The sequence below is a fragment of the Miniopterus schreibersii genome (genome assembly GCF_964146895.1).
Source record: "Miniopterus schreibersii genome assembly, chromosome: 4".
Classification (NCBI taxonomy): Eukaryota; Metazoa; Chordata; class Mammalia; order Chiroptera; family Miniopteridae; genus Miniopterus; species Miniopterus schreibersii.
In genome coordinates, this window is record NC_138105.1 from 26689065 (window position 1) to 26716513 (window position 27449).

Below are 27449 nucleotides of genomic sequence, written 5' to 3' on the forward strand. Positions count from 1 at the left end.
GCAGGAGCAGAGGCAAAGAGCAATCATGTAAGTGGGGATTTTGCACACTTACTTTCACTAATTTATATTACCTCTGGAACTTAAAACAGAGATACACACACACACACCTTGATATAAAGGAGTACAGGGAATAAATAATGTTCTCACACATTAAAGTAGATATCCCAAATTCAATGAGTTGTCCTGCAAATGACTCTTAAGGTTCAATTTTATGGCTTTCATTTAATTTTCTTCCGGATTTTTAGTTGAAAAGAATTAAAAAGACAAATAAATGTGCTCAATATATCTACCTTTATGGGAATGAAAAATATTAAGTATTGTTATGGATGAATTTGCAAAAAAAAAAAAGAGCAAAACAAAAATATGCTCACACTTTTTTTTTTCTTTCCTCTTTTTTATATTTTAATTACAATTTACATTCAATATTATTCTGTATTAGTTTCAGATATAGAGCAAAGTGGTTAGAAAATAATGTACTTTACAGAGTGGTCCCCCCTGTTTCAAGTACCCAGCTGGCCCTATAGTTATCACGATATTATTGACTATATTCCCATGCTGTAGTTTACATTCTGTAACTACCAATTTGCACTGCTTAATCCCTTTAACTTTTCCACCCAGCCCCCCAAATCCCCTCCCGTCTGACAGCTGTCAGTCTATTCTCCATCTACGAGTCTGTTTCTGTTTTGTCTCTTTGTTCAAACACATCCAAGTGGGATAGCTGGGGATAATGATTGAATGTACCTTTAAAATCAAAGCTGTTTACGATGTAACTGAAATTTATAGCATTAAAGTATTTGAAATGAGAACTTGATATGAAAAAATTGGTTGTGTAAATTTGGTATCAGGTTTTCTGAAGAAATAGTGTGTCTGGCATGCGTATTAAAAGTCAGTCCTGCTACAATTCTTTCTTTTGCCACTATTTTAATATGATTTATTATTTTACACTTAAAAACCTTAGATTTCCCAATCACTGTGCTTCTGTGTTTGGAGGTACACCTTCAAAAAATAATAAACAAAACAATGCAATTTTAATTAAATTCTTTTAATTCATGATTTTCTGCCACCTCCTTCAAGCAGAACCCCAAGTAATTGCTGGAGAAAGGGATTATGTTGTTTCTGAACACATGGGTTTAGCTGCATTTGCTCAAGGGTTGCTTAACTTTTTGTTTTAACAAGTCTTAATTCTACTTGAACTGATTATTTCTTAGAAATGTTAATTATTTGGCTCAAAAAAAAAAGAATTTTTGTAATTCCATGACGAACAAAACCTTTTCCATTTGATTGAACTTTATGCCTGGAAAAGTATCTATGACAATTTGTGATTAAATTGTTCCCCTAAAGCTGATGTACACTGATCAAAACTGAAGGTGTTAAACATAGATGAACTCAACAATGGCCAGGAAGCAGTAAAAGCCACTGATTGCCACAGACATAAAGGCTAATTTGTTCATGAGTATTTGTTATGCAAGTGCAGACTATATTTACTTAAAATACACACTCTACTTCTTCAGGATGGATTAGATCAAACCACGGGAATTGAGAATCCACATGAAAGCACTTTACAACATAAAAGTCTATGTAAATCAATGTGACTAGTAGTTATTTGTATTTAATACTATGTCCTTAAGTATAAAAAATGGTACCTCTTGTTTGGTGGTGTAGATCATGCACCCATTCGTCTTGAAAGCCATTTATTACTCTAAGTCTCTCCAAAGGATAATTGTACCCAGGATCACAAGGAAGGTTGCTAATAGCAGAGAGATCTAAGGTACATACTACAACCTACCTTTCAACTAGGCAGTACCTTAATTGATAGTTTTGCCATGAGACTGTCAGAACCCAAAACGTGGTTATAGCCTTCAACCCTTTACATGATGACCCTGGGTGGTGTGACATTCGTATTTCCAGGGTCTGGCTCTGAGTAGACAGCTTCAGGAGTCAAAATAGTTTAGTCTTTAGGATTTTTTACCCACCTGACCATTCAGACTAAACCACAGTTAAATAGAGTCAATTTAGCTAGGACCAAACTAATTAGTATACATTTATTACTAAGCTTGAAAGTGATATGCAACATAGAGGAAGCCATGAGTATTTCCATATTTCTCAAAACCATCCCCTTTTATGGTCTGCTTACCCAGCCTGGGTGATGTTATGGTATTTACATTAATCTTCTCGTTGCAAGGCTGAAGGTGGCACGGTCTGTATGCTGCAGGCTTTTCTGAAGAAAAACATTCATTTCCATGTCTCCCTGTGATCTTATGCATGCACTGGATAACCCGGGACTGCATTCCTTTGCCGCAGGTAATTGAGCACTAGGAGAGATACAGAAGGCTTGTTAAAAGTCCTTTTTGCTGTTTCTCTTTTCTAGGCTGTGAGCCACCTTCTCCCTGTATTTCTTAAAATTGAACATGAGCCACAACATCCAGAGTTGATGCAAAACATGGGTTAGAAAGGGCGATGCTCAGACTTGGGTCCAGTGTTCTGTGCCCCCTGGCTGACCTCAGGCAGAGCTTGGGGCAATGCAGGACACAGGCGAGTCCAGACGGACACTGAAAGCCCCAGAGTATCCGTTGGGGTGGAACAGAATGACTAACATCAGACATGCACTTGGGCAGACAGTTTTTAAAGTTCTATCAAGTTTGCAACAAAACCTTGATTTGCTATTTTTTAATTTAGTCATTGATCTCCAGAGTTAGCAGACGCCCGGCCGCGCAGCTGGATGCCTCTTGCAGCCCCGCAGTCTCTCTGCTCCCTTTGCCCTGGCCTTGAAACGTTTATCAGGAGTCTCAGCACGGCTTATCAACCTGGCCTTACAGAAACAGCTGCTCTTTCTCGGCAGGTGACACAACATCCAGTATTGTGCTAACAAAAATATTTGATAATCTGGATTTTTCTAATAAAATAGCCTTTTAATGGGTTCCTTATATTTCATAAATGTAGTTTGTCTTCATTTTGTAAGATATTTTGCAAAGAAAAACATATTTGATGTACAATGGCCTTTTATTAGAGAAGTCTCTTGGGTCCCCATGTATCACCAGATTTAATTTGTTACACAAATAAGCTGGTGCCTCTTTGACTGAGACAATAAAATGATTTTATGGTATCACAATTAATGTGAGAGAAGGAATATGCTTGGGTTTCTGAAAATAATGACTTATTTTACTAGTCATATTATTTTCTATATGATATTTACCCATATTGATCTTAGCCAAATGATCTTAGTGTATTCTAATTAAAAATTGGTAAATACTATCTGATTGTCACCTTTTAGATATACAGGCATACAGTTTTAATGTACTTTTTCCCATTGTGTTTTACCAAGTCATGATTAGGACCGCACTTTCTCTGCTATCAGTTCTTCCTTTACATTATCACGGGTCCCAGCTCTTCTTTTCATTTGCGCAAGAAGCATTCTACACAAACCCTTTTCACCTCAAGCCTAGTCTACTAATGTTCACTTTGTCTTTAGTCTTCCAATCAGTCCCACTTAATAACACTGAATATGTATTCTCCCAAGATTGCTTTACATATATAATCTCCTTGGACAAAAATCTTTGGTCACTGAGTCATTGCCTCCAAGATAAAGCCTGGTATCCCAGAGTCTCCCAGCTGGTGTTTATGTACCTCCTCAACCCTATTTTCCACCCTTCACTTTAGGAATTATTTGCTCTTTTATAGACTAATCATGCCCATACAATTTCTATTCCCACATCTACAATTGTGTTCATAGTATTACTCCTTTCCAAATGCCTGCTGCTTTTTCAAATCACAGTCTCAAATCCACTGCCTCCATTAAGTGTTCCACAATTATCCCAACTACTTACGCATATTTATAGTTTAAAACTATATATCCATATACCTAAGGCTATCCCTTAGAATCACTTGGAGATTTTTTTGAAAAGTTATAGAGTTTAAGGCCTAGAATTTCTAAGTTAGTTGAGTCTACTCTGTAGCCCGAGTCTGGAAACTTCTGGTCAATAGTATGTGTTCTGTATTTAACATACTTCAATTTGTATCATTTTTTTCATACGTTTTTATTGATTTCAGAGAGAAGAAGGGAGAGAGATATAGAAAAATCAATGATGACAGTCATTGATCGGCTGCCTCCTGCACACCCCCTACTGGGGATCGAGCCCGCAACCCAGGCATGTGCCCTGAGCGGGAATCGAACCCTGACTCCTTGGTTAATGGGTTGGTGCTCAACCACTGAGCCGCGCCAGCTGGGCCCTTTTTTATTTCTGATTAATATATTCTAATACATCTAGTTTCTTTCTTCTAGTAGATAGTAAATCTCTTGAAATTAGACTCACTTTATGCCACCTTCAGGAATAAACTTACACGTCAGGTATGAAGGTAGCTTACTAAGAATAATGGAATTTTATGTGCATGCCATTACATGCACTGCATTACATACTTTAACCTACTTTATAGATAATTGATCTTTCAAAAATTTATTCTGCAAATATTTCTGCATAATATTCTCTCTGTATCTAATGAATTCTTAGCTTTCTGGAGATAATAAATTAAAGAAAGACAACTGGAATGTTACATCGCCTTAAATCTGATTTTTTCTTGTTAACCTCTACAGGACCTGAATGTTTCCAGTTCAGTTTAAGCTTTATTATAACTAAAAACTATTATAAGAGTAACTGTTTGACATGGTCTTTCTTCCTTGAAAGCATCTTAATACCACTCTATAAAATGGATATAATTATATAAATGAAGACATGCTTCTTAGAAAAATATTTTCAAGAAAATTCAAAATAGTTAAACTAAAAACTTTTAAGGGGTTAATATGAAAAAAATATCGTTCTAGTATCTATTCCTATAATTTAAGTATATCTTGAAATATTTGAGAAACAAACAAATAAACAAAAAGCCACAAAAAACAACACAGAAGCTTTATAATAGATGAACTCATTCTAATCAGTAGAGAAGGTTTGCAATTATGTCATTGAAGCCCAGGAATTAGTCACAGACCATTCCTGAAACTTCTGATTAATTTTGTCAACCCCATAGGACATGAAAAAACCAAAGTAACATATCATTTTTTAGAATTATAAAAAATTCAATAAAGTAACTATAGACATATTACAACTCAGAATAGATAATTTTAGCAGATAATGGCTGAATAGTGTCTTTCATAAAAATCTGAAAAACTTTAGAGAAAAAAATGTTAGTTGCATTCCTTTTGCAAATTAAATTTTGCAACTTGTATATGGGAATATCCAAGAAATAAAGTTCTAGAATTTTTTTTAACTAAAACAGACTAATTTTGCCTTTGAAAGATATAAGTTTTAGTATAAAATATGGAGTGAAATAGCCTACGAGCTTTAGAATCTAATTCTCATTATAATACTTTAATAATAAAATATCAAGCTCTTACTACTAATTATTTTTTTATAAAATATATTTTGGTGAAAATGTTATTATAAATGTGTGAAAAATGAACAGATATTTGAAATGGAACCACTGAAATCCCAAGGTATCTTCTAAACTAGTTCTTACTTTATTATAGAAGATACTGTGAAATAACTGAATATTTTCTGAAATCATATTACTATGATTAAAGATAGGCATTAAAAGAAAAAGCCAAAAGAATTCTGGCCTTGAAATGAGGAAACTCGGGCTCTAATATTGTTTCTAGCATCTAATATGCCTGGGACTCATTTTTTCTTTTTGGTAAGCAAGACATTGAAGGAGATTATAGCTATAATTTCAGGCCTAAATTACTATGAAAGTACGAATTCCAAATATCTTATTATTAAAAGTTACTGTAGTCTGGCAATTTTTAAGTGGTGAAGCCGTGTAACATTAAAGACTCGAATTTCATTATCTGACTATTCGCTGCACCACCCAACAATGGTATGACAGAAATTCTGTTAAATGAAGCCTCAAAATACAATTTTCTTGACCATCTCAGAATATCCAATCATTTATCGGTTTTCCAAATATTGATTCATCACTCATTATTGTCAGGATCCCGTGCAGAAAACAAAAACAGCATAAATTATTAATACTGTGGAGCTGGTACTTTATTCAATAAAGTTTATTACAAAACACAATGATATAAAATAGCACTATAGGCTTCCGCTAAAGGCCCAAATGCTAAAATGTCAACATCAATTTGCCAGCAACTGGAAAACAAACACAGTGTTACCAAGTAACTTGCCAATGATCTTTCTTTTACGAAGAAAATTTCCTGACAAGAGTATTTTTTAAAAAGAGAATTGTATTGCCTGACAAATAGTCTATTCCCCAAACAGTTTACTATCTATCGCCTTAAAGGACCTTGAAACAAAACATCCCATGAATCAATTTCGTGAACTAGAAGCCTTTCATTCTGAACAGCAAGCACAAGCTTGATGTCCCAGCTCTACTGGAGTAAAAAGGAAACAGTGATCTTTAGAACAAACTTAGGGCAGCTTAGAAAATTGCTCACATGATTTTGGAGTGAAAAACAGTATTCTGATAGAGACAACACAGCACAAGGAAAACTGATGTTGGCCATCCATTTCTTTCCCACCAAAACATGAGCCCCACCTGGCCAGTGTGGCTCAGGGGTTGAGCGTCGACCTAGGATCCAGGCGGTCGGGGTTCGATTCCCGGTCAGGGCACATGCCCAGGTTGCAGGCTCGATCCCCAGTGGGGGGCGTGCAGGAGGCAGCCGATCAATGACTCTCTCATCACTGATGCTTCTATCTTTCTCTCTCTCCCTCTCCCTTCTTCTCTCTGAAATCAATAAGGACATATTTTTTAAAAAATTAGCCCCGACATCTTTGAAAATGAAGTTTTACTGACTTAGCAATATTCCTTGTTTCAATCTACCTGAGAAAATCTGACCTTCCCTGCACTTGGGTACACATGACTAATATTTTTAGATAATATTGCTATGGATTTCTCTTAGAATAACTCCTTCCTTGACATGGGACACTCGAGACAATTTCTAAGACTGTGTTAAGTGATGTCTATACTACAGCTTGCATGTCAAACATTAAATGTAATAAGAGAAACTTTCTCAATAATTCAAACAGTTTGACTATTAAAAGATTAGCAAAATATAGTAAACAAGAACCACAAATACAAATGGTAGCAAACCAACAAGAAAAAGGCGTATCCTCTTTTACAATGAGATCTACAGTTCAGAACTTTACCATCGTTCTCATTATCTAAAACTTCTTTCCTCCTGTCATTTCTACGCCAGGTAATGAGAGCTGGCTGACTTCGTTGTACCTAAGAAAATGTCATCTAAATAAACTGAAAGGGGACACATCAGCAGTGCCCGAGTTGGCGGAAATGTACAGTAGACCTTTAACTCAGATGTTTATAGTTTTCTAAAAATGGGCAAAGATGATCTGGTGACAGGTAGAGATGTGAACTCTTGGAAAGCTTTATTGACTACGTTCGATGAGAGCCCTGCAGGCCTTGGCAGGCTGGGTGAAGACAGTTTAAGACGCCAGAGTGACTTGGCAAATTTATGGGTCGGCCTAAATGCAAACAAATGGGGGGAAATAAAAAACATGAAAAGAAAACAAAAACCCACACTGAAAAATTCTTAAGTTCCTAACTGTGGCATTATCATAGAAGCAAAGGAACGAAATGAACTCTAAATGGCTACGATGTCCACCGAATGGACAAGCCAAGGTGTGGGATCCTTTCTTCCATCACGAAGGACAGATAGGTGGTGAGGCGCTGCCCAGTGAGAAACTGAAAAAACTGCCCATGGAGATGTTATTCCGGACACAGCATTATTCATGGCACCAACAGTGTTACTAAGGTCTCGGTGTGATACTTTGGAAAATACGTAAACACCTTATAGAAGGAGTACCAGGCAAGGCCATTTGTCCTGAGACATTTTATTCAAGTTATCATTTCGGTGTGTTCAAGGGCAGTGAGTGTGTGCTGTCGAGTAACTGTGGCCTGATGAAATTATTTAAGTTTTCAAGTCTAATCTGATGCACTGAGGATAATTAGGTCTTAATTAGCAGAATGGTATAAGTTTTCGATGAACCAAATACTACATATGTAACATGAGTATTTTCATAGAAATATTCCTTTTATGATATATTTGAATTTATTAAAAATCTGCATAATTTAAAAATAATCTATGTGTGTTGTTCCTATGAATACTGCTATGCCTACTGACATAAATCCACTAAATACTAGTGAATGATAGCAAGCGTGCTCTGTAATATATTGACATGAGCAAAACATGTTTGATTCAAAGAAAAAGGACTACAGGCATCAATAAATGGTCATCTGCACATTTGTAAAGTGCCAAAATGAAGGAGGAGACTAGTCACCATGGTTTTAGGAAGTTCTCAAGGTTTGCCATAGTGCCGCTTGAATCTACTTTTGCAAGGTATAAAATTAATTTTCTGTCATTGAAAATTCATGCATCACGAAGGAATTTCCATAAGTGCTCATGGAACAATCTACCCAGTATTGTGTCTCTGTCAGGTTCACCAAAGAACATTGTTGTCTTCTTGTCCAAGAAGTAGCCTATGTATTTCTGGTCAACTTAATTTCACTCACAAAGCCTTAATAAGTGAGATATCCATAAGTATCTCTAACTACTCACCTATTTAGAGAGGAGACAACTCATTCTTTCCACAGATCTCTGGTTCTTGTAGTGCTTCTGTGCTCCGTGGGTTCTGACATCAAGGAGATTTATTCCACATATGTGATTTTGAACATGGAGCTAAAAAGAGACTTCCACATCTAGTCTTAGGCATTGGGATTCCATGGCAAAATGCCAAACTTTAAAATGATTGATTAAATGAGTTTCTGCCTTTCCTTTCAGGACTTCAGAATAGTCATGTAGATACTGTTTTGGTGCTAGTTCGTCATTTGTTACTCTGAATATTGAGATAACTTAGTTGGGGGAACCTATTGGGATATGATAGAATAATAAATTTGTAGACTTAGGTTAAATAATCAACTAGTTTGCCAATGAGTTTATGGAATTATTAATCTATGTATGTTAAACTCTAATGTTAAACTGTAAAACTCCTCAAGCTGTAAGTCTTGTAAAATGTCCTCTTAAACATTACAAACCAAAAAGGCAGAAAACCCAATAGTAAAAATACATACTACTATAACCTATTGTTCTGAGTTTTGTTGATTAACAAACAACTAAACTAGCACTGGTCTGATTTTGAATTCCTTAAAAAACACACACAAATTTCAGTGTATTTAGGGGTTAAAAATAATAATTCTCACACTTGGCCAGCATAGAGATTACCCGAGATTCCTTCCTTCTAGACTGTGCCAAAGATATATATTTTGGAGAGAATGTGTATTCTCCAGGCCAACAGCTAAGGAAGGCTCGGTAATGCTTTACTCATTTCCAGCTGGCCTCGGGAAGAAATAGGAATTCCTAAATTAAGAGAAAATTGTCACTGGCAAAAAGAGTTCAAGTTATTTTTTCTACCAATATAATATACAATCGTACAGGACCTGATATAATCTGTAATGTTAAGTGTCAATCTATAACAAGGTTAAGAACATTGACTGGAATAATTTGTCTTTGGGAATAAATGGATTATTTTAACAAGAGTTTTAACAAGAGTGAAGTAGCATTCACAGTGGGGAATGGATCTCATAAGGAAACTAAATGATGACTTCTACTGGAAATTATTAGTGCAGCATTCCTATTCATTTATGTATATGTTTGGCAGTTCCATCTTTCAACTTTTTAATAAAGTGAGTGTGAAACAAACATACTAAGGAACAAAAGTTAGGTTTGTTTTTTTAAGCTTTGCTATTTATTTTGGTCAGTGTTTCAGCATCTTTTTAAAGTAGTTCATCTGCCTTATTTAACACATGGGTATTTGGGATTGAATCTATTCCTAGAGGTCAGACATTTGAGAATATTTTTGCGTATGCATTTAATTAATTCATCATTTGGTTGTACAGTTCAAACTATTTTTGTTTCTTTAATGAAAACATTTGCATATAGTTCTAGCAAATCAAGAAAATGTGTGTGGCAAAATCAAGCAGATTACTTATGAATGATTAGCAGAGAAGTGAGTATGTTATGAAAAGATTGTCAAAGTAACCAAAAAATAATTTTTTATATCAAAGTACACATTGATCACCACAATGATGAAAGAAAAACAATATGTTTTGCATTAAGAAGTAATTAATAACCACAAAGTCTAGGGCACACATGCAGGTCTGCCAAGGCTCACACTATCGATCACAGGGTGTCACAGAGGTGAAAAAAAGATTATCAAGATGTTTCTATTTTAGCACTGTCCTTCCAGTGAAACATCTTGCCCCCATAGAGAACTGCTGGGAATGACAGTGATTGAACTTCCTTTTCAAATAACACACTTTCCAGGTCCAGTCCAACAATTCTAGGTCAAAAATGGATCAGATTCTTCTGTGGCCATATTGGAGAAGTGTGTGCTTTTGTTTTGTTTTAATAAATCAAGTCTTGATTTAAAATATCACAGAGAGCATATACAGCTACCTTTAAATTATTCCAACCTGAAATAAATACTGTATTTGTCAGTTCACAAAGAAAACTCTTCAGTGTGTGTTGCTTCCATCCACTACTTTCCTTCCAGGTTAGATCATTTCTGTCTAACCTGCTGGCAGGTGTTCCAGCCAAATGGACTCACAAGAATGCAGAGGAAGCCTGCCAGCTTCCTTGAAGCTCAATGTCAAGCACCTTTTTGGCTTAAACAGCATGTTCTTCAAATAAGGGTGAATTTACTCTTTTCTAAAAAATCACATTTTTAAGTAGTTTGATTTTTCATACAGGAAAATGTCAGGGGAATCATGTGTTTACATAAAATTATATTGGTTAGTTTCACTTTCCTGGAGGAAAATAAGCTTGTTACTAATTCTTTTGTAGGAAAATACTGTTGTTATATAGTTGTAGTTGTTATAGAATTGATTCCAAAAACATAAAATAGATCATAAGAAAAGACATAATGCTTAGGTGCATCACACATTTTTTGTTTGGGGAAAAAGTTTAGAGTCATTTATTCAGTAAACATCCCTGCATGTACTGCAATGTCCTGGTCACTCAGATTTGTGAGAAGGGTGAAGGAGTGAGACATTCTTAATACAACAGCAGCAATATATGGCAATAACTAATTCACTGAGAAAAATGTAATATAGTCAATAAGTGCAAACTAATTCTGCCATTTATTGCAGAAGCCCTTTAGGAAATTAGGCACTTGAGGTGGTCCTCGAAGGACTTGGATAGTTGGAAGAAACACATTCCAGGCAAAGAGAAAAGTATAAACAAAGACGTGAAGCTTGTAGAGGTATACACTGCTCAGTGGACATACTAAATCAATGAGAATACCAGAGCAATTTCAAGAGGTAGGTTAGACCCAGAATATGGAAAGCCTTGAATGCCAGAGTGAGTATCTGCTGGATGACAGTCCAGCCACGGGGGATTCTCTGAGAAGTATGGGCTCCAGGGGAGAGTGAGGAGGTCATCCCGGGAGGGGGTGGGTGTGAAAGGGGAGGAGTATGGAGGAGGGAGCACATCAGAAAGTCTTACTCTAGTCCTGGTGAAAAAATAAAGATGGTAGCATCATACTGGGAATAAAGAGCCACTGACAATTGGATAGAGACGTGACTATATATATATATATACAGTAGTCACAGGGACGTGGAGTACAGCACAGGGAACATAGTTAACAATATTGGAAGAACTATGTACAGTGCCAGGGGGGACTAGACTTACCAAGGTGATCACTTAGCAAGTTACAGAAATGCCTAATCACTCTGTTACACACCTGAAAGTAACATAATACCGAATGTCAACTCCCATTGAAGAAATAAGTAAATAAACAGCAACTGAGACAAAACCCTACTTGCGTATAGAAGGAAGTCCAAGGGTAGCTTCCCGCCTGGGTAAACGGGAAGATGATATTGACATTTTTCCAGAAAAAGGAAACTGCTTTGAAGAAACAAAATGAGGAGTTTTGTTTAAAATATTCCAAATTTGAGGAACTGCTGGAACGCCAGTGGCAGGCCCAGGGCGGCTGACGTTTAATGTGAGAATAAAGATACATGCTTCTCTCCCTCCCTCTAACTCGGTCCCCCGTCTCACTGAATGTTCTTAAAAGTACTTTCTTCTCTTGTTTCCCCCCGATTTTGCTCCTGCTCCTTGGAGTACCCCTTTCTCAGTCACCTTTGCTGCAAACTTAGAGTTTGTACCCTCATTTTAGTTTATTTTATAATATCTCAAGGTGTGTTCCTGGAAAATCCTGTGTGATTTATTCTTTCTTGAAGACCCAAATTATACGAATATTATCACATTAAAAAAAATTTTAAACCCCATCTAAATGGAGATGACTCCAAAGTTTATCTTTTTATCCCATTCCCCTCCTCTGAGCTACCTATTAGACACCAGTGTTTAACTCTTTTATGGGCACATGAACATAAACCAAAATAGAAATCACAGCATTTCCCCTCCAACCTGATTCTTCTCTAGGGGTTCCTCTCTCGTGTCACAGAACCAGCATTTACACAAGTTGTTCAGGCCAGAAAGCTAGCCTGGGGTCCTTAACATCTTGCTTTTCTCACCTCCCCCATAGATAATCCACCCCAGTTCTGTCCATTTAATCCTCACAACAATTTCTCAAAGCCAACTATTTCTCCCCATCTCTACTCACAGGACAACACGAATAGCCAGCATTTATTCAGTTACTGTGTTTCTGACATGATGCTAAGAACTCTGCATGAATTATTTCATTTGGATTCATTAACTTATTTGAACAGAAGATCCAGAATTCAAACCCAATGCAATTCTGACTCCATACACTGAGCTATCAGTTCTTAGTCTCAAATCCTTGAAAAGTCACTATAGATCTTTTGCATTATATACACACACACACACACACACACACACACACACAAAGATAGACACTACTGCCATCTCTCTAAATTATAAATTTTCTCTAGATAGAAGACATACACAGGTAATACGTATGTCTCCTTCTTTTTAAGCTAATATATTTCTTTTATGTTCAATCATACCAGCTAAATGCATTTAACTATGTTGAGTAATTCAAGCATTGTGAAAATTCAATCCTTTTATATATGTGGGGCAATAGTAAGAATCTCAAGAGGTCTTAAAAAATAAAAATGACAGCAATGCAGAAAGTTTCCCATTTCTGTCAGTACAAAGAGACCAAGATAAAACAATTTGATAGCCAATAGTTTGGGGATTTTGCGCGTGGTTTAGGAAAGCCGCATCCTCTAGATAGAAGGGTGAGCAGCAAGTTGGGTACCTGCCCAGTGGATGGATCTAAACAAAATTATAGAAAGTTTTTCTTGAGGAAAAGGATCCCATTTATCATTGAGTAGTTTATTCTGTGTGAACAGCTTACTCATAGATAAGTGAGTTTTCAAATAAATGCTCCTATAAATCCTCTTATTTAGGATATCTTGGGATAGGTTCTTCAATGTCCAATGTTTAAAACCATAACCGCAATTTCTGATTTATATAATTCATTGGCTGATTCAACAATGATAGAATTTCAGTATGATAGCTTCATATTTGTTTATGGGGTGGCTGCTCAAATTCTCCTGTTTTATGAGATTATTTAAAATTATAAAAATGATAAGCAGTTATTTTTCCAAATACTAATAGACTTGTAGACATAATTAGAAAATAATTCTGTAATTGAAAACTACATGTTTTAAAAAAGAAAATAATTCTGAATAGAAATAATAATTCATCTCAAGAATAGTTTTCTAGATTACAGTTTGGTTTCACTCTACAAATTTTCTCTAGCTTGAAAAAAATATTTACCAGACTAGTCTTTGAAATCAGAATAATTTAACGTAAGCTTTCCCAAAGTGTATTACACTAAATAACAAACTAGCTACATGCTCTGCAAAAGTGACCTTTGGTAAAAAGAGAAGAGAAATACTATACACTCCCTTTGAGATTTAATAAGTACAGAAGAAGGTTAAAGGATCTGTAAAGTCCGATAGCAAAAAGTATTTGCTTACTATCATTGCTTAACTACAGCATCTCTCATACATGGAGACCACATCCCAAGGCATGAGTTTTACAAGGAACATAATTTTGGGAATACAAGTCGCAAGAATTAGTAAATTATTATGAATTTAGTCTTATAAAAATGATGACATTCTGGTTTTCAGTAACTACCAATTTTACTAACGGTAAATGTCATGGAATTGTTTTGAGCAGACTGGGAAGACAATGTATTTTCTTCATTATGGCATTTCTCATTTTTTTCATTCTTTCATTCTCTAGTTTCAGCCCATACTTAACATTTTCTATTTTTACATTCTACTAGGGTATTTAATTTGGTTATTTGCTGTTGCTGCTAATCACTTCTTTAAACTTGAATGGGAAATCCTTCTAACAACTGATTGAGCTTCCCTCTACTCACCTGTAAGAGCCCAGCTAGCCTCAGCTGCATTCGGGGAGCTCCTGCAAGTTGATTTCAATTGGGGTGGAGTACATGCCAGTACTGGGTCAGTTCAGACATGTAACAATGCACAGTCGCAAGATCCTAGCCTGGTCATGGGGCGAAAAGAAATCCCTCCTTTGGGATTTTTGGATTTTGCTCCTTTTGTCCCTTTTGATTTAATGCAGAAACTCTAGGCTGCAGAGATGCATCATTAAAAACATGGTTTTATGTAGTCATTTAGTTTAAGAAATTCTTGATTTCATTGACTAAGATGTTTCTTTAAGTTTCCTTCAGTGATTCACTGAGTTTTCCTTCAGTGGAAAGAAATGTCTCTGGTGCTTATCCATAATTTCCTACCAACTGTGATAAGTCACAATTACTATTGTCAATGTTAATTTTAAGGAGTGACAAGCTTCTGTATAGAAAATAGAAGGCATATCACCCCAGGGACCCTATGAGATTTGGGAACAGCCTATTATAGCCTATTAACTTATTCAGAGCTTCAAATTCACACGATCTCTCTCTCTACTCCACTATAACTAAGGGTAAGAGATATAAGATTTTTTTTTTTTTAGCTATATTTGAAAAGCTACAAGCCAAGTCACTTACAGTGACTGGTGGCCAATCTGAAAAAAAGTATGACAGGGTAATAAATCTTCTATTTGTCTTTGTAGACTTATTTTAAGTATACCAGAAAGGAATCTTTCACTGAATTGTTGTTTCTTTGATCTTTCACCTTAATTGTTTTAATTTAATAATTACACAATATGTGAACGCTTTAAGGTTAGAAGATTTCATTATGCAAAGCCCCCTTACAGAAAGAGCTTGCATAATTGACTTACTAATTTAAAATTCTATTTTTGAGCTTCTTTTAAAAAACAGTGTGCTAACTACTCAGGAAAAGGGACACTTATTTTCTCATGGTTATCACAGAGTCCTAGAACAATATACTACACCAGGGGGATTTCAATAACATCTGTAGTATGTGTGGTAAGAAAATTATTTTTACAAGAAATAATACAGGTAGGTGCAGGGGTTTTCATTGTTACAAAAATAAATTATTAAGCAATCAGTGTGTTTTATTTTGAGTTTCACCCACAGCATTGTTTTAAGAAAAAATGCAAAAAATTATTGTAAAACACCATTTTGAGGTTGGTAACCACCTTCGCTCAGAGAATGACCTCAGAATAAGTTGAATTCCTATTAGCTTAAATGCAATTTATATAGTTAGAAAACACATATTTAGTCCGATACAGTTCCCCTAGTCATTAGGAAGAGTTGCCTCAGTTTTTGGATTCCTCTTCTATCTAATTCCTCTTCTATTCTATTGAATATGCTGAATATAATTGTGGTTTCCTTTTGAAGCAAAAGTTAAAAATGAGCTTCTTATTCTGTAAGCGTTACATATACTACTTCTAAACAAAGATATACCAAACTATCTATATAATTAAATCATCCAAAATGATTTATTGTGCTTTCAGCATTATTTTGAATTATATCATCACAAAAAGACTCATAATCTCTTCTCCAAAAATCCATTAATCATTTCATAATTTGATTTGTGGCCAAAACTATTCATTTTCCAGAATTTTAAAGGACTAAATTAAATTCAAATTATAGTGTATAATTGAGAATAAACCATAATTATGTGCAATACCAAGGTGCTTTGCTGTCATTATAATTCACCTGAAAAAGTATAAACCGCTTGTTAACACTGCACAGAAAAGTTAACCCTCAAAAGCTTCATGAGGGACTAAATCCTGTTTAACAGGTAGATAAAAACAATACTCTTTTATCTGCTTCTTTATTGGCTTCCAATGATGAAAACAGAAGTTGCAGAAGTTCAAATAAAGTCAGGCCAAACAGAGGCAGAAAATGTGGCCTTTCATCGACCATAAGAGACTGTGTTATTTTTAAAGTCAGTATTCTGTGCTTAGGACAGCTAAATGAGTCAATGCAGATTTGTACCGCCAGGGAACACATGCGTTGTATTCTGCTGTCCGGGGCAAGACCCTAAAGCCACATCTGTATCAGAGAGAGAGTCACAGTGTGGCACGTGACTGCGTCGGCGGTTAACCCCAGCCAGAGCAAAGCAACCACAGTGTCTGGGTCCTATTTTCGCCAACTCTCCAGTCTCAATGAAATAAGCATGGGCGTTGTCCAACAAAGGCTGCATTGCATCTACTTAGGAATCAGAGGTAATGGTTTCGGGACAGGAGATTTTTCTCTTCGAGTACACTTGGATCTACAGTTTTCCCTCGGAAGCTGAGAGCAATTTCCCCACTGTTCACACAACGCCACCATTCACGGATGCTCGAAATCACACGGGCTGACAGAGATGCAGGAACAGGGTCTGAGGCACAATCCGTATTCCTAGGAAGCCTGGGCTGTTTAGGCAGCATCACCTTGGCCCAGTAGTGAGGGGTCCATCAGTTTCAGACAGTGGGTGAACCTGAGAGTGTATTTGTCTTTTAGCTGATTCTCTAGTAATATTACTGAGGGGAAAGGAAGGTTTTAGAGCTAGACTTTATGGAGAGTCCATTACATATTCTGGGTATAAGACTGCAAGGCTGAATTTTAAGTCCACTTAGGTTTATCGATAGTTCAACAATGTTAGTAGAATTTGAGTGAAACCAGCAGATTAACTGACCTCTGAAGAGCACAGAAATCCACTCACAACTGCACACATCTTGTTGCTCTTGTCCCAGGGGCACAGCTGATAAGAATAAGAGATCTATGTTTCTTCTGTCCGTTAATATTTTAATCACTGACATTTAAATATCACAGCATTATTCTTTTTCTCTGAAAGTATTTTGGGATGGCCTTAATTTCAACATGAAAGTGATATCTTAGGAGTGAAAAAAGGAGAGAATCAATAATGTCTACGTGGAGCCACTGGCTCTGATTTGTGCTGCTGTTTGGACCTGTGATGCTGAGACCTCAGTTATGAGGGAAGAAGGAAAGAGTGGCTTTAAGGTCAAGAACAGACTTATATTCATAGGAAGAGAAAAAAATGCAATATACTGGATCTTCTAAATAAGCAAACAAAGAAACAAATAGTCCAACAAACAAAGGTGAAAAGTCATAGAATAAAGACGAGTCCATTCTGTTCCTCACAGCGGCTATGTTCTAGCTCAACAAAAACAATTTAAAGTAATTCAAGCCAAGTTTATTTAATAATTAGATACATGTGATTGTGGTAAAATTTTAAAAAGTATTTTTTCAGCCCAGCTGGGCATGGCTCAGCAGTTGAGCATCTACCTAGGATCTGGGAGACTGAGGTTCGAATGCCGGTCAGGGCACATGCCCGGGTTGTGGGTTCGATCCCCAGTAGGGAGTGTGCAGGAGGCAGCGGATCAATGACTCTCTCATCATTGATGTTTCTGTCTCTCTCTCTCCCTCTCCCTTTCTCTCTCTGAAGTCAATAAAAAGATATATTTAAAAATAATTTTTTTTTTCAGACTTAGCATGAAAAACCAAACTAATGTCATCTATAATCTCCCCAGTTAATTTTGATTTTGCTTAAGATTTAACCAGAGGCCACATCATAGGCACATTTTAATCAACAGCATTTGTCATGAAAATAGGATTTGCAGCCATATTTCTACACGCTGCAATGCAGTAGCTCACAGTTAGTTCTCTGTCATAAATCACAATAAAACCTGGATCTTCTGTGGGGTTTTTTGCAATTACAGATTTGTCTTTTATAGTTAACAGGGTTAACATTTATCACTTAAAATATTTCTACTAATAAAGTTGGGAAAATGTAGCTCATATATTCTAGTGGTTTTTAAAAGTTTCCTTAGTGCAGAATCACTTAAGGAAAATCTCCAGAACTTCACTAGCCAAAATAAATGAACGCGGGGTTCTTACAATAGAAAGTGAGCAATAGGTGGTCTTCCCCACGCCCTCCAACTAGTGCTTTATTTTCATCCTGTCTTATACTTTCAGAGCTGAATTAAGGGTTTATATATACATACAGCTTGAACACAATAGCGATGTCTATTTTCCTTGTTTCGCTCATATGGAAACAAAGACACAAAGGTATTTAGTGGCTTAACCAATTTGGCCATCTGCACAATGAGGGAGCCCTAACTGTTCCCACGTCTCTTGACTTCCAAATCACGGTCTTTCCCTATCAACCTACTGTCTTCCTCTCTCTAAGAATTGGGGAAACATAAAGCCTGAACATAAAAAATCATTTGTGGTTAATTTGGAATTTTCTTTCACCTAAAAATTGTTTACTCTGAAGTGTGATGTTTTCTTACACGGTTCACCAGTTAAAAGATGCGTGGGTTGGGCTGAATATTTCCTAATTTTGGAGCCAGGGCTTGAATTACATTGTGTACAAATGCGTCCTTTTAAGAATCCCAATGTGAACTATGAATGTTCTAAGTAGTGGAAAGAGAGTACAGTTTCCTGAGAACTCAGATGCCACGTTAATATACAAACATTTGTTAGGGAAGAAAGGCATGGATAATCACAAGAAAACAGATTTTAAATGTCATGGATTTCAATATTGGGCAAGCTGGCTAACCACGGTGCGTAATTCAATGAAAACATTTCTTTCAGAATTCCCCGCAGTGTTATTTATGAAGAGCTACCACACTCCCCACCATGCCCCAGTACTATCACTTTTTAAATTTACATAATAAATACAAGGGAACAGAGAGGATTTGTTAAACCTGTTCTAAGCCCTAGAATTTTATGATCCCATGACAACAGGTATGTAATATCACAGCTGAATGTCGCAAGGCACAAGGGATCATTTGATTAATACTTATATTTCTGAAAACTAGCATTTGTGAGCTGTGTTCCCTAGAGAGGATCAGAATTTTATTTTAAACAATGGGATTTATTAATACTTTGCAAAGTGAATATGTGACCTCTTTTTTATAGCTCATTTTTATGTGAGACTCTACTTCATTCATAAATTTTAAATAAGCATCGTTACTCTCAGGGTATTAAACTTACTGTTCAACTACCCAATGAACTGTGTCCACTTGATTTGACCAGAAGGCCCCAAGAATCCCGTTCCTTCCCATTTCTTCTATCTACTACCCCAAATACGGGCAGGGAAAAGAACGTCTCGTACCTACTGCGAGGGGAATGCCTCTGTTTGGTTTTGCCCATACCTTCCTTAATTACATTTTGAATTGACTCACCTGGTAGCTTTTGATTTATTAGGGAAGTTCTATGCAAAAATATTCTGACAAAGAACTACACCACAAAAACTAGTGACAGAACAACAGTAATTCTATTTTGAGAGCTTTCTTTGAGTCAGAAACGGTATTAATTGCTTTATACATTTTCTCTTAACCTTGAACACAGTTTGAGAGAGATCACGATTACGGACAGAGGCGGGGTTCGAAGCGGGGGGTATAAGACTCCACAGGCCACGGCCCTTACCGCTACCCTCCCTCCCTCCGACACTCGCGCCGCCCGGCTGCAGGGCCCAGGGCCACGCGGGCATCACCCAAACCCGACCCCGAGGCCGCCGGGAGGGCCTCACCTTGGACCAGTCGCCCATCCGCCACAGGTAGCACTTGGAGTAGTCCTCGCAGTCCTCGGCGTCGCGGGGCCGGGTGGACGGGACGCACTTCTTCCTGGGGTTGGTGCACCGCACGGTGCGCTGCCGCACGCCCTTGCCGCACTTGACCGAGCACTGCAAGACACGGGGCGTCACGGGGCGTCACGGGGCGTCACGGGGCGCCACGGGGCGTCACGCCGCGCCGGGGGAGGGGCGAGGCGGGCTCCGCCGGGCTCCGCCGGGCCCCGCGCCGCCCCCGCCTGGGCCCCGCAAGGCCGCGCGAGGACGCAAAGGCGGGGGCGTCAGGACACGGGCTGCGGGCCGCGAGTAACACAACACGGGCTATTCGCGCAGGGCCAGGAGCACGCGATGATCCAAATGCAAAGCCTACGCCGGATTGACATCGATTTTTTTTTACATAGAATTGTGTAAGAAAATTCATGGTTTTCTTTTTTGCTAAGATTTTGCTGTGTTTTAGCTTTAAGAAATGTGTGGAAAACGAGAATTTCTTTTTTCTTTTTTTACAAATGTATTTTATTTTCTTCCCTCACCATTTATTGCCCCTGTACCCTCTTCCACCTCCAGGCACCTCTATCTCCCCCGCCCCATCACCACACTACTGTCTGTGTTCACATTTCTCATAGAAAGTCATTTCTCACAAACTGTTTTGAAAGCTAAAACCGAGAAAATCTTAGCAAAAATAAAAAGGAATTTCTTTCTATAATGATATACCCCTAGAAATCATCATTGTAAGTGGTTGCATGGACTGAAATATAAGCTGGTTCGCAAATAGTTTAACTTACATGATAAACATCTGAGGTTTGAGTGACACTGCTGATATAACAGGTGCGAGGCTCACGTGTCTATCCCACCAGTCTCTCGGTGCAACTTGCCCTCTCATTTACACTTACGCTTTGTATCCTGGAGTATGTAGGAAGCTTCCCAGTGTCTGTCTGGACACAGGGACCCAAATGGCATTGGGATGGGACAGGGGCGTGTGGGGGAAATGGGGGCTATGGCAGAACCTGAAAATCCAAGTTACATTTATTTCCCAAAAAGGTCTGAAGAAAGAGTTTCAGGTAAACATTTAACATCGACTCAGTGCAGGAAATGCAGATCCCAAGAGTTGTGCTCCTGAAAGCCTGAGCATGGAGCTAATAATATCTGAAATATACTACATTTTGCACAAATATGTAAGTATCTCATAATTTAGGGCTTGTGTTAGACTATGTTGAATTTTAAAGTAAGCCATTTAATTGCTCTGAGCTGTATTATAAAATAATAAAACTTACCTTTCTTGAATTTCTGATTAAATATAAATAACATACTAAATAGGAATTAAAACACAGTCCTTGCTCACAGGAAATGGTTGTTAAATGTTAATTCCTTCCTCTTTTAAATGTTCAGGGATATATAACAAGTCAAATGTGTATTTTAATATGTGTCCCCTTGAAAGTATACTCATGGTATATAAATGAAGAAGCAGGATTCTAAAATGTACATCAAATATACTCTTCATAATGTTACAATAGTTATGAAATAAAGAGTAAATAAATCTTTGTTTTTTCCTATTTCAAAATTATGAGCGTGTTTTTTATCGGCAAAATCAACAGATGGTATTGAAAATTACCCACTGTCGTGCACAGATTCTGAATGTGATAGAACATGATCTTAAAGAAGCCAAGAGTCAAAAAAGATAAAGGAAAGGAAAAGAAACGGGGCGCGTACTGCACCTCGGACCACACTCCCGCCTCCCACACGGTCATGCAGTCCTGGCCCTCGCAGCGCTGGGCAGAGGCCGGCTTGGGCCCAGCGCAGTCCCTCTCCCGGGCCCTGGTCAGGGTTCCATTGCTCAGCTGCTGGGTGCACGCCACTTGTCTGCTCTGCATCCCTTTTCCACAAGTTCGTGAACATGGGGTCCATTCTGTCATCATCCATCTAAAAGTAAAACAAGAGTCGCTAAAAATGATTAAAAGATAGCTACCATTTCTAATGAATCGGGACCTCCCCAGAGGGCTCCTAATTTAAACACCACTCCAAATTTATTTCAGGAATGAATGTGTTTCATAAAATTTGGTATTTGCACAATTCTTGTCAATAAAACCCTTTCTGCATTTCTCATTATTGGGACAACCTGAGTCCCCCACTCAAATATCTGCACAATAGTACTTAGAAGCACAGAGCAGGGCACTCAGAAGCCTGAGCTTAATTCTGGGTTCCTTACTAGCTGTGCACATTCAAAACTATACTTAACAATTGTTAAGTTTCTACTTTCTCAGTTGTAAAGGAGTTTGTTAGGCTGACATGCAATGGGTACTCAGCATGTAGTATGTACTATCTATATTACAGTATATTTATAAATGATATACTTATTCATAAATTTCTCTTGCTCCATTGCCCACTTGTTTAGAATATCAGCCATATGCTCAACTTGTTCCCCAAACACTTTCTGTTTTCACCTCATGGCACTTGTCTCTGGGTCATCTGCTGCTGCTGCTGCGATCCTTGACAGTCCCTTCCTCCTAGCAGGGCTCCTCCATCCAACCCACAGGGATTGTGCTCCCCTTGCCCTCTGTCACCTGGTGTGTGGCACTCACATGACACACGTGATTCTCTAGGGAAGTGGAGGGGCTCAAAGGCTACCTACAGAATGTGACTTTCTTTCGCTGATGAGTATTTAATCTCTTCAAAGGCAGGGGTCGGTGCCTATTCTTTGCATCTGTAACACTTTCCATAAATAGCTTTGCATTAAATATTTCTCGAAACGGAATTTATGTTTCTCTCCCTGTTTTGTAGAAACAGCTTCAATTCTTCCAAATTTACCTAAACCCATATATTCTTTTTCTTGTTAATCTTCACCCGAAGATATTTTTTTTCATTGAATTTTAGAGAGAGTGGAAGGGAGGAAGAGAAGTAGGGGAGAGAGAGGGAGAGAGGGAGACTGATTGGTTACTCCCCGCACACACCCTGACCACAGATACATGCCCTTGACTGGGACTCGAACCCTAGAACCTTTGGTGCATGGGCTGATGTTCTAACCACTGAGCAACACCAGCCAGGGCAAGCCCATATGTTCTTAACAATGAGACAAAGAGATGTTAATCCTCTTACAGCCTAGCTTTCTCATCTGTACAATGGTTTAATTCTAAATGATTCTATGCCTCTGTTTCTGAAAAACAAAAACACACAACTCACGATAACATTTGCACTCCAGTATCACCTCTAGTAAGGTTCTTATCTGCTGGCCTATTAAGTATGATACAGACCTACCATCTTGCTTTGGAAGTTCCTAGTGGGTTTTTCCTAAAGGGAGTATTTATCATCCCATTTCATTCAGTTTCTGCTTCATCTTTCTGCACAAGGATACACAGGCTATAAGCACAACAATTAAAATCCATCCATGTCCCTTTTTCTCCAACTATGGAATCCAGAACACTTGAAAAAGAGAAGTATTTGCAAGTTTATGGAATCTCATTTTTAAAAATAAAATTATTTTGGGGATCATTAAGATGATGATAAAAAGTTATTTTTCCCATTCCTTATGCAAACTGCTCAAAAATTAGAACACATAAAATGTGTTGTAATGACAGGAAACATTTTGTATTTTAGGATCCATCTAATTTGGAATTATTCCATTTTCTTATCTTTAAGATTCTTTCTTACAAAGCTATTTACTAGAACATTAATATATTTTATATTTGGCACGTAGGGTTCCATCAGACCTTTGGTGACTTTTTCAATAAATATAAATGGAAATTAGAATGTTTCTTACTAGGGTGGGGCAAAAGAAGAGGCAGGAGAGATGAAGGTTTTGCAATGCCAGTAAGTCTTGGAAAGTTTTCCTGTGATGACCCCTATTAATCACCCAGGTCCATTCTTACTTCCCAATACTTTGGTTAACCCCATCGATACCGCTTCTCGGTGGTGCAAAACATACTGCCTCCTTTTCCAAGAGAAGGAAAATACTGATTTCTAATAAAAGGACTTCCAGTTTCTAGCTGCAAAAACCCCTCACTCAGAAATGGACTGACCTTTTAAAACTATTCATTTTACCAAGTCATGATCAAGTCATTTTCCCCCAGGATAGCCAAGGTCAGTGAGTGAACACAAGTGGAACGCGTGTACACTCTGGTCCTCCAGTGACCAGGCGAGGAAGGAACAAATACCCTCCCGTTCTCCAGCCAGCTCAGTCAAGATTCCTAATACAGCAGAAAAGGCCACCGCTCTTTCATCCGCACGGGAAAGGTGGATGGTATAGAAAACTAATGGTGTTTCGAAATATTTTAATAAATCACTTAACGCAAGATAAATAGCATTTTAATACCGATTAAAAAGAAGTAAAGAGAAAGATAATTCTTAGGAGTAATAACAAAAAAATAACCATGTTCTTTAGCTGTCAAAAAAAAGGCCCCAAACTCTCCTGTATCTGTCCAGCACTGATTGCAAAGGCCCCAAAGATATGACTGTAGGTAACAACAATTCCTTAAGTCGCCCTTCCTGTTGACTACTACTCTGTCTTATTAAAAAGCTTAATTAATCCAGCTCCTTATGGAGCTGGGCTCAAAAGCATACAGCCAGGCAGGGCCATAACATTATGGAAAGTATTGCAATGTATTTTTGCCTTTTGCCTACCATTCTTTAGAAGCATATTTCTCTCCTAGGGGAGGGGTAAGAGTGCGAGAGCATAAATTCAAAGCGAAGGGAAGGTTGATCATCAGCTTTCGGCACCTTAAATATACAGAATCTACAAGAAAGCAAGTCTGGAAATTTCAGCTTTGTAGAGGAAAGAAGGATTTTTGAAATTCTCTTAAGCTCTCATTAACGTAGCATAAGCCAGATCTGCGGGGCTTAATAACAGTTTTGCAATAGGCAGAACTCAAGGGAACTCAGGATGCAGAGCATCAGAAAGAGGTTGAGGCCGGGGTGGGGGAGGGGGTACGGAACCAGAAGAACTGAGCACTAGCCTGACCACACTAATTCCCAGAGGTTGAGGAAGAAAGAAAAGCCTAAAAGGAGTTCACAGGCAACTTTGCTCCTCCCCCCTTCACTGCCCATGCTGATTCACTGTGGTGGAGGGTCATGAAGACTTCATTAGTGACGGATCCCGACAAAGCTACAAATTCCTTGCGTACCTGAGTTGCAGGGTGTGTGAGTTCACTGACTCCACTGCAGAAACGATAGTCAGGAGACCAATTCTCTGCTTGACTCCCTAAGAACTCACACCTACACCCTAACTCACTGAGCCTCATCAAACCTGAGTGTCAGGAGAGAAATGTCCCTGTCCCCGTATTCTAGAGGAATCAATCCAGCCTCACACTCTTTTTGTCATTCCATCCCTAAAAGTTTTGAGGACTTTTGACACTGGGGCTTAGTCTCACTCAAGCCCAACATCGTTTTACATGAAGGGCATGGGTTTTCAGGAGCCCTGTGATGGAGACAAGGCCAACAGCCTTGTTGCCAGCCTAATCCCAAATTGTACCAAGGTTCCACCCATACCTCTCTGCTCGTTACTAGGCATGACTTTTTTCTACACCATTCTCACCTACTCATGAATTTCTTGCCTGCTTTGCTGCCTCGTACTCCTGGGGGAAGTCACAGAGGACCAAAGCAACCAAACTGTCCAGTAACTAGGACCCAGGTGAGGAATCTGGTGACCAGAGATCAGGAGTCAGGCAATTTGCCTTGAGAACTCTGGAGAAGGAAGTGAGGGTCCAGCTGGGGAGCCAGGAGGACCACACAGTCCCCATGGTTGAGCAGGGGACTGGGTCCTGGCCTGGCCTGCTTTGGTTTTACATCACCCTAGGCAAGTTCTAACACACCATTTCAAAGAATTCAGGAATGAATAGCTACATTTAACACAATAACCAGAATTTTGAAGTGGTGACCAATAGGTGACCCAGTAATTTTAATGACTCCCCCCCCCCCCCCCCCCCCGTTAGTGGTTATTTTCACACAGTACAGAGCTCAGTTAAAAGTCAAGGTAAATCCTAGCCTTCATGCTCCAATATTCATTCCATCAAGTTATTTGTCTTTTGTAGACTTTGCTTGTTTAAAAATGTATTTCTTTAAAACAAGTCTGAACTAAATATTGAATAACATTAAGATTTTATAAACACACACACACACACGCAAACTTACATTTTGATTTAGATCCCTTGCATTGTTTTTAAGAAAATGTGATTTTGGTAATATTTGCAGTATGTTTTAAAGACCAGCAATTTAATGACCAAATAGTGCCTTTACGAGTGGTCGGACAGGGTTACCTAGTTTGGCATGGCTGCTCGTTGCACTTGCGAATCTGTGGCTCTGGCTTGGTTAAGTATTTGCATTTCTTGTTGTCCACGATGCTGATATTTTTGTTCATGATTTTTGTGCAAGACACTGTTGTCTTCCTTTCTCCTGAAAAGAGCAAATAAACATAAAGAAATGTTATTATAGGCCTTTATCGAATGGATTTAGGAGGCGTTCACAGGCTTGTACTAATTTTCAGAGATAGTTTAAACAATTTTAGGCTAGATCAATGAAAATGGTGTTATTTACATAACAAAACATATCTCTAGGCTTAAGGAATGGTAATTTTTTCCTTGTCAGAAATTAAATGGCAAGTTTTCCATTACAAAGGTATTGTGGCACCATAAGCTGGCAAGGTATTCATTAAAGGCTTGTAAAGGACTATGCCATCTTTACCATTAACTAGCACTATGTGGTAGAAAGATGTATTTGCGTAACACCTATGTGCCTTCACGGGAGCACATAAACCCGCATAAACATGCTGCACACTTTTCACTTGGTTGTACATCATCCGTGCTCTGTGCTAAGTTACGGAAAACAAGCTTAGAGTATGACTCAGACCTTTATTTTCATGGCCTCCGATAAGGACCCCAAGAATTCTAGAAATCCCCATTCCCTCATGATTGTCGTGTTCTCTATGAATAGCCATGAGTCCCTTACTGTTATTCACCAGATTTCAGAAAACTGCCTTTTCTACTTTGTCTGGCATGATAAAGCCTGAGAATAGGAAGTAAAAGTGACCATTCGTTCGCTGTATTAATTTTTCGTAGAGCCCCATAAGCGCACTTACTTGACAACACTATTATTTTACCTTACACTTAAAAAGACTACTATATATGTGCTAATTTCTGTTTCTCTATAAAAGTCAAGTATCTCCATAAGATTTAATAATCTAGTTTAATTTACTGTTTGACACTATAAACTAATTAAGTCAATCAACAACTTTAAAGCCAGATAGATTAGGATTAAGAAAAAAATCACGAGTCTTCTAAGTCACTATTCAAAGGCCCAACGGTTAGGGTCCTATGACTAATGCAAGGACAATTAGGAAGCTCGGAGTGTTCCTGCCAAATAGGAGAGCCTGGGCTGGTGGCAGAGGTCATTCTGTCAATAATTAACAGAGAGGGAAGACTGGCATCAAGGGGAAAAAAGAGAGAGAGAAAGAGATACTTAAATAATTTTTGAGTATCTTTTACTTTGACTTAAGTGGG

General features: G+C 38.0%; 1 protein-coding gene across 1 annotated transcript in view; it reads right to left on the bottom strand.

Moving 5' to 3' along the window:
- ADAMTS19 (ADAM metallopeptidase with thrombospondin type 1 motif 19) overlaps positions 1 to 27449 on the bottom strand; it is a 219024-nt gene that overhangs the window by 1451 nt on the left and 190124 nt on the right. Inside the window, exons 19-22 of the mRNA XM_081135323.1 lie at positions 26211 to 26346; positions 21681 to 21885; positions 19930 to 20082; positions 2135 to 2312 (exon numbers count right to left, since the gene is read on the bottom strand). Coding sequence (XP_080991449.1) covers positions 2135 to 2312; positions 19930 to 20082; positions 21681 to 21885; positions 26211 to 26346 — 672 coding nt within the window. The remainder of the gene's footprint in view (positions 1 to 2134; positions 2313 to 19929; positions 20083 to 21680; positions 21886 to 26210; positions 26347 to 27449) is intronic.